General features: G+C 45.5%; 1 protein-coding gene across 7 annotated transcripts in view; it reads left to right on the top strand.

Annotated features, from left to right (window-relative positions):
* The window catches only part of LOC102986899 (kremen protein 1), a 158584-nt gene that overhangs the window by 143076 nt on the left and 7347 nt on the right, over window positions 1–8161 (top strand). For all 7 annotated transcript variants that reach the window (XR_008615923.1, XM_055080387.1, XM_055080391.1 and 4 more), the window contains one exon: window positions 5245–5289. Coding sequence is in view for 6 of the 7 variants with exons in the window: in XM_055080387.1 (XP_054936362.1) it covers window positions 5245–5289 (45 nt within the window). In the remaining variant the exon portion in view is untranslated. The remainder of the gene's footprint in view (window positions 1–5244; window positions 5290–8161) is intronic.

Below are 8161 nucleotides of genomic sequence, written 5' to 3'. Positions count from 1 at the left end.
CGTCCGGAGCCTGTGCTCCGCAACGGGAGAGGCCACAACAGAGGGAGGCCCGCATACCACAAAAAAAAAAAAAAAAAAAAAAAAAAAAAAGATATTTTCACTGGATATAAAATGATAGGTTGGCAGTTTTATCCCCCTTTATTACTTTAAAAATGTTGTTCTGTGGTCCTCTGGCTTACGTAGACAATTACAATTTCTCATGAGAAACTGACTGTCATTCTTACTGTTTTTCCCCGGTACATAATATGTCTTTTTTTCCTTTGGCATTTAAGACTTTCTCTTTACCCTTGGTTTTCATCAGATTGATCATGATGTGGTTGGCTGTGATTTTCTTTGTGTTTATCCTGCTTTGGGTTGGCTGAGATTCCCGGATCTGTAAGGTTTCTGGGTTGTGTTTTTCGTTGGTTGTTTTGTTTAATGAATAAAATTCTTTTTTATTTTTTGAGTTCACAGCAAAATTGAGTAGAAAGTACAGAGAATTCTCATATACTCCCTGTCCCCACACGTGGATAGCCTACCCCACCATCAACATCTCACATCACAGTGGTGCATTTGATACAATTGATGAACCCACATTGTCATGTCATTATCCCCCAAAGTCCATAGTTTACATTAGGATTCATTCTTGGTGTTGTGCATTCTACGCGTATTAATAGATGTATAATGACATGTATACACCATTAGAAGATTTCACTGCCCTAAAAACCCTCTGTGCTCTGCTTATTCATCCCTCTCTCCCTTCTAACCCCTGATCTTTTAACTGTCTCCACATTTTTGCTTTCTCCAGAATATCATATAGCTGGAATAATACAGTATGTAGCCTTTTCAGATTGGCTTTTTTCACTTAGTAATACACATTTAAGGTTCCAGCGTGTCTCTTCATGGCTTGATAGCCCTTTTTTTTTTTTTTTTTTTTTTGGTTTGAATAATATTCCATTGTATGTACCACAGTTCATTTATCCATTCACCTACTGAAGGACATCTTGGTTGCTTCCAAGTTTTGGCAATAGTGAATAAAGCTGCTATAAACATCCAAGTGTAGGTCTTTGTGTGGACATAACTTTTCAATTAATTTGGTTAAATACCAATGAGTGCAATTGCGGATCATATGGTAAGAGTATGTTTAGTTTTATAAACTTTTTTGTAAGAAACTGTGGTCACCATACTATATCTTAGATCCTTAGATTAGAACTTAGTCATCTGGGTGTTCCCTGGCAGTCTAGTGGTTAGGACTTGGCACTTTCACTGCCATGGGTTCAGTCCCTGGTCGGGGAACTAAGATCCCTCAAGCTGCATGATTCAGCCAAAAGAAAAAAAAAAAAGAACTTAGTCATCTTATAGCTGAAAGTTTGTACCCTTTTACCAACCTTTCTCCATTCCTTCCCTCCCCACAACCCAGTCCCTGGCAACCACCGTTCTACTGTTTCTCTGAGTTCAACTTTCCTTTTTTTTTTTTTTCACATTCCACATATAAGTGATACCACACGGTAGTTGTCTTTCTCTGTCTGGCTTATTTCACTTAGCATAATGCCCTCCAGATTCATCCATGTGGTCACAAATGGCAGGATTTCCTTCTTTTTTAAGGCTGAATAATATTCCTGTGTGTGTGTGTGTGTGTGTGTGTATAACCCACATAGTATTTATCTGTTCATCAATCAATGGACACAGGTTCTTTCCATATCTTGGCTATCATGAATAATGCTGCGATGAACATACCTCTTCAAGACAGTGATTTCCTTTCCTTTGGATCGATAACCAGAAGTGGGATTGCTGGATCATACAGTAGTTCTATTTTTAATTTCTTGAGGAATCTCCATACTGTTTTCCATAATGGCTGTACCAGTTTACATTTCCACCAGCAGTATACAAGTGTTCCCCTTTTTCCACATTCTCACTAGCATTTGTTATCTCTCATCTTTTTGATAACAGACATCCTAACAGGTATGAAGTGATAGCTCAAGTTGTGGTTTTGATTTGCATATTCCTGATGACTAGTGATGTTGAGCATCTTTTCACACACCTATTGGCCATTTGTATGTCCTCTTTGCAAAAATGTCTATTCAGGTCCTTAGCCCATTTTTTAATTGGCTTATTTGGGGGTTTTGCTATTGAGTTGTATAAGTTCCTTATATATTTTGGATATTAACTCCTTATTGGACATGTGGCTTGCAAATATCTTCTCCGATTTCATAGGTTGCCTTTTCATTTTGTTGATGGTTTCCTTTCCTGTGCAAAAGCTTTTAAAATTGGGTTGTTTGTTTTCTTCTTGTTGAATTTTAAGAGTTCTTTGTGTATTTTGCATATACAGAGATACATCTTTGTACACCTTTATCAGATGTATCTTTTGCAAATATTGTCTCCAAGTCTATAACTTGTCTTCTAATTCTCTTGACATTCACTTTTGCAGAGCAGAAGTTTGTAATTTTTAGTGAAGTCCAGCTTATCAATGATTTCTTTCATGGATTGTGCTTCTGGCATTGTATCTAAAAAGTCATCATCAAACCCAAGGTCATCAAGGTTTTCTGCTATGTTATCTTCTACAAATTTTATAGTTTTGCATTTTACATTTAGGTCTGTGATATATTTTGAGTTAATTTTTGTGAAGAGTATGAGGTCTGTGTCTAGATTCATGTTTTTGCATTTAGATGTCCAGTTGTTCCAGCATCATTTGTGGAAAAGACTACCTTTGCTCCATTGTATTGCCTTTGCTCCTTTGTCAAAGATCAGTCAACTATACTTATGTGGGTCTATTTCTGGGCTCTTTATTCTGTTCCATTAATCTATTTGACTATTCTTTCGCCAATACCACACTGTCTTGACTAGTGTAGATTTATACTAAGTTTCCCTCTAAGCACTGCTTTCACTATCTCCCACAAATTTTGCTAAGTTGCATTTTTATTTTCATGTAGTTCAAAGTATTTTAAAATTTCTCTTGAGATTTGTTCTTTGGCCCACGTGTTATTTAGAAGTCTTTTGTTTAACCTCCAAGTATTGGGGGAGTTTCCAGTTATCTTTTTTTGTGAGGTGGGCTGTGCCTCGCGGCTTGTGGGATCTTAATTCCCCGACCCAGGATCGAACCCATGTCCCCTGCAATGGAAGCTTGGAGTCCTAACCACTGGACTGCCAGGGAATTCGCTCTAGTTATCTTTTTGTTAGGGATTTCTAGTTTAATTCCATTGTGGTCTAAGAGCATACATTGTATGATTTTTATTCTTTTTAATTTGTTGAGTTATATTTTATGGGCCAGAATGTGGTCTATCTTGGTGAATGTTCCATGTGAGCTTGAGAAGAATGTGTAATCTCCTCCTGTTGGATGAAGTGGTCTATAGATGTCAATTTTATCTGGTTGATTAATGGCATTGGTGGATTCATCTATTTCTCTTTGCAGTTCTATCGGTTTTAGCCTCACATATTTTGATGTTCTGTTGTAAAGTGCATACACATTAAGGATTGTTATGCCTTCATGGATTGCTGACCCCTCTATATCCGTGATAACTTTCCTTGCTCTGAAGTGTGCTCTGTTTGAAATTAATATAGCTACTTCCACTTTTGTTAAAAAATTAATTTATTTTATTTAATTTTTGGCTGCATTGGGTCTGTTGCTCCGCACAGGCTTTTCTGTAGATGCGGCGAGCGGGAGCTACTATTTGTTGTGGTGCGCGGGCTTCTCATTGCCATGGCTTCTCTTGTTGCAGAGGACGGGCTCTAGGTGTGTGGGCTTCAGTAGTTGTGGCACGCAGGCTCAGTAGTTGTGGCTCGTAGGCTCTAGAGCGTGGGCTCAGTAGTTGTGGCGCACGGGCTTAGTTGCTCTGCAGCATGTGGGATCTTCCCCGACCAGGGCTCGAACCCATGTCCCCTGCATTGGCAGGCGGATTCTTAACCACTGCGCCACCAGGGAAGTCTGAGGCTCTGTTAATTTTTAAAAAAATCTTTCTTCTCTCTGTGCTTCACTTAGAACTATTGCATTGACCTGTTGTCAAGTTAATTGATTCTTTCTTCTGTTATGGAACATCTTCATTTAATCACAGCTAATGAATTTTTTATTTCAAGTATTATCATTTTCATTTCCAGGATTTCCATTTGATTCTTTTTTCATAATTTTCACATCCCTCCTGAAATTCCCCATCACATCACCCATTGTATCAATTCCACTAGATTCTTTCTTTTTTTAAATTTTTTAGTTTTGGCTGCGCTGGGTCTTAGTTGTGGCAGGCGGGATCTTCACTGAGGCACACAGGATCTTTTATTGCGGCATGCAGGCTTTTCACTGCGGCGCGCGCGATTCTCTCTAGTTGTGGCGTGTGGGTGTTATCTTCTCTAGTTGTGGCGTGCAGGTTTTCTCTTCTCTAGTTGTGGTGTGTGGGTTTTCTCTTCTCTAGTTGTGGCATGCCGCCTCCGGGGCACATGGGCTCTGTAGTTTGCAGCACGCAGGCTCTCTAGTTGAGGCGTGCGAGCTCAGTAGTTGTGGCGTGCAGGCTTAGTTGCCCCACATCCCCTGCACTGGAAGGTGGATTCTTTACCACTGGACAACCAGGGAAATCCCTCCTCTATATCCTTTAACATAGTTGTCACAGATATTTTAATCTCCATGTCTGGTAATTCCAGTACCTGGGTTGGCTATGGATCTGTTTCTACTGACTGATTTTCCTCTTGCATATGGGTCACATTTTTCCATTTCTTCACATGTCTAATAATTTTGTATTGCATCCTGGACAATATAGGCAATATAGTGAAGACAGTCTTCCTCTGAAGAGTGTTGAGTTTTGCTCTACGGTGTGGCTCCAATTCAGCTTTGTGACTTTAGGATGGGCAGTTTACGGACCATCCAAGGATTAGAGTGGAGTATTTATACAGATTTTGCTCCCCTACTGTGGCTCCCTGCTTTCCAGCATTTCCTCTCAAGTTCCTCCTTCTTTGGCAGTCTTGACCCCGACCTCTGACTCCTCAGGCCAATAAGACTAAAGCTTCCTGCTTGAGCTGTTTGCCAGGCAGAGGGGGTTGGGATGAGCCCTCAGAGGAAAAGCCATAAATATACTGATGTTACCCAGTGCGTTCCCTTCTTTCTAAGGTCAGATATCCTTCAGTTACTGGCTGCTCTTTATCACTTTCCATTGCCTTCAAACAGTTGTTTTTTTGCATTTTTATCTCGCCCAAACGAGCTACTCTCTGTCTCATCCTTGCTCAGCCTCTCTTCCTCTCTCTCTCCTTGCCTCTCTCACTGTTCCTACCTCTCTCTCCTTGCAGGGAGAACCTGGCCCCAAAGGAGACCCTGGTGAGAAGAGCCACTGGGTAAGCTCTAGCCAGCACTGACCTCCTGCTGCCCCCCTGCCCTGGATACTCAGGAGATTATTTGGGGGTGGGGGCACCCCATCCAGATCCCCGTTGCAACCTGGTCTCCAAGTGGGGAGCCTTGCCAGTTCTCAGCCCCAGTGTCCTCCCCTACCCTGTCCCTCCCCAGTGGGCAGGGCCAGCCTTATCAGCAGACCCTACATTCTCTGTCTCTGTCTTTATCCCTATCTCTGCCTTCCTTCTGCGGCCTTTCCAGGCCAGGGTCACCCTGCCAGTTCCTCCTGGGCAGTTTGGGCTGACCCAGTCCAGACTGCATCCCCTGCCTCCATAGCCCCCTCCCAGCAAGGGCTTTGGCTTCTGCTCCCCTGTCTGCAAAAGAAAGGGAAGCATGAAAACAATATCCACACAGAAGAACGGGACAGGAGGCCTTAGGAGAGCCATGGAGCAGAGGAAGGGAGGTGTAGAAACGCTGAGGTACACAGAAGCACTTTGGTAAAAGGGACAGGGCACTAGACACCATCATACACATAGGAATCCGTGAATCACAGGAAGGGAGACCTGGAAACCACCATGGACACATTGTACATGGTAAATGAGGTCAGGGGACCTAGATCCATTGTACCCAAAAGACCTATAATTAACATGAGGTCCCAGACACCATCACATACAAAGGAGACCCATGAGGAGTGGGAGGAGAGGCCTAGAAACTGCCATATGCACTAGAGAACCATGGAAAATGAGATGGGGGATCTAGAAACTGCTATACACAAAGGAAGCCCATGAAGACTGGGAAGGGAGGCCTAGAAACTGTCACATACACAGCAGACATAGAATAAATAGGAAAGGGGACATAGAAACCACATGTAGGATCCTAGAATCTTCACAATCACAAGAGAGACTTGCAGTGAATGAATTTCAGGGCCTAGAAATCACCCACCCAGGAGACATGGGGGGAGGACTAAAAGCCCCACGGTGCAGGGACCTGGAAACCATCACTGACATAGGAGACATTTGGAAAACTGGATGGGATGGGGGCAGACAGGAGAGGCAACTGGGGAGTTCTTTTGGAGGCTGGTATTGTGCCTCCCTCCCTCCTCCATCCCGCTCCCTGGTTCAGTCTGGCTGGGACACCCTACTTCCTGGCAGGCATTAGTTAATGAAGACATGGGAAGCACCCAGCGCTTGCCCTGCCCTCTCTGCTCCTGATTGTGGGGTCAGTGATGGATACAGCCGTGGTAGCCCCCCACCCTGCACGAGCCCTCCCCCATGTCTTTCCATGATTTCTGGGGTCCTGCTACCTCTCTGGCTAGCCTCTCCCAGCCCCTCACTGCCACCCCACTCCCTTACCCACCCTCTACCCCCTAGTGGCTCCAGAGCCTCTTAAGCATACTGCCTGCTTGGGCATGAGCTGGGCTGGGGGTCAGCTAGACCCATGTGATCCCAGCCCTCTGCCTCCTCTAGGCCACTTCACTGGCCTCTCCCAGAGACCTTTCATTTGGAAACACATTTTTCACCCAGCCCAGAGGAGGTGAGAGAGGTGGGATGAAGGCTGAATTAGGCTGGGCAGCCCCATCCCTATATGGGGGTCCCAACAGGAGAACAGATGCCTGAACTCTCCCAGAACAGACTTCAACCTCAGGACCACCTGTAGGAGGGGCCCCCCCAAGAGGTAGCAAGGCCCCTGCCCATCCACCTGCTTTCCCCTCACCCACCTGCAATTCTGCCCCTGCTTGCCGCCTGCCTGGGCGGGGACCCGCTGGGCTGGGGACTGCATGAGGCTTTGGGGGCTGGGGGACAAGCTCTGTTGGGGGCAGGTGGGGATGAGGTCTGTGTGGGGAAGAGGCCTGAGGGCTCCTATACACACTCCACCTACGAACCCCCACTTAGTGAAGCTTTTGGAGCCACTGACCTGGCTGTGGCTCAGCATTGACACCCAGTGGTCATGAGGATGCACTGCAGGCACTGCCTGGGAGTGACGGCGCTCAGCTGGCCCATCTAGACCAAAGCTCATACCCCTTATTCAGACAGGAAAAACTGAGGCCCAACTCCACAGAGTGAATTGTTGGCAGAGCTTGAACTGAAGCCCAGGCTTTTCAGCTCCCAGGACTGGGGGAGCCATCTAACTTGCCCCAAGCGCCTCCTTGGTGGGTGCCAGGCCCCAGGCTGGGCACTGTGGACATAGATGTGATTTGGACACAGTCTCCATCCTCAGGGTGGTCACAGTGGGGTGGGAGGAAACAGACCAGTAACCAGCAGTGACAGGACAGGGGGAGCTCAGCTATGATTGTGGAGGGGTGATTTTAGCATCTTCTTGGATAAGGAGACCCACGCTGAAGCCTGGCAAAGGGTGTTCATGCAGAGGATAGGAAACATCACATGCAAAGGCCCTGGGGCAAGAGTGGGCCCAGGGTGTTTGAGGAGCTGCAAATACTTGGAGTGACAGAGTGTGACAGGCAAGGAGTGAGACAGAGGTCATAGAGGCTTTTAGGACTTAAGAGGCCATGCTGAGGAATTTGAACTTTGTTCTATGGGCAGTGGGGAGTCACTGAAATATTTATAAGTAGGGAAGTGACATGGTCAGATTTTTGTTTGCAAAAGATCCCTCTGATTGCCACGTGGAGAAAGGATGGGAGAAGGGAGCAGAAAGAGAGACTAGACAGGAGGCTGTCCTGGTCACCCTGGCAAGAGGCTATGGGGGCCGGAACTGGAAGGGGGACAGTGAAGAGGGACAGATGTCAATGGAGCTGAGAGACACTTGGGTGCTTGTCTGGCTGTGGAGGGGGGAGCGAGACGTTAAGGGAGACGTTTACAATAGTAAAAGAGAGAAGAGAGCCAGGAGAAGCTGGCCTGTTGAGTTTTCTCCATGGAGAAC

Source organism: Physeter macrocephalus, chromosome 19 (genome assembly GCF_002837175.3).
Source record: "Physeter macrocephalus isolate SW-GA chromosome 19, ASM283717v5, whole genome shotgun sequence".
In the NCBI taxonomy this organism is placed as follows: Eukaryota; Metazoa; Chordata; class Mammalia; order Artiodactyla; family Physeteridae; genus Physeter; species Physeter macrocephalus.
This window is presented reverse-complemented; position numbering and strand designations above follow the sequence as displayed.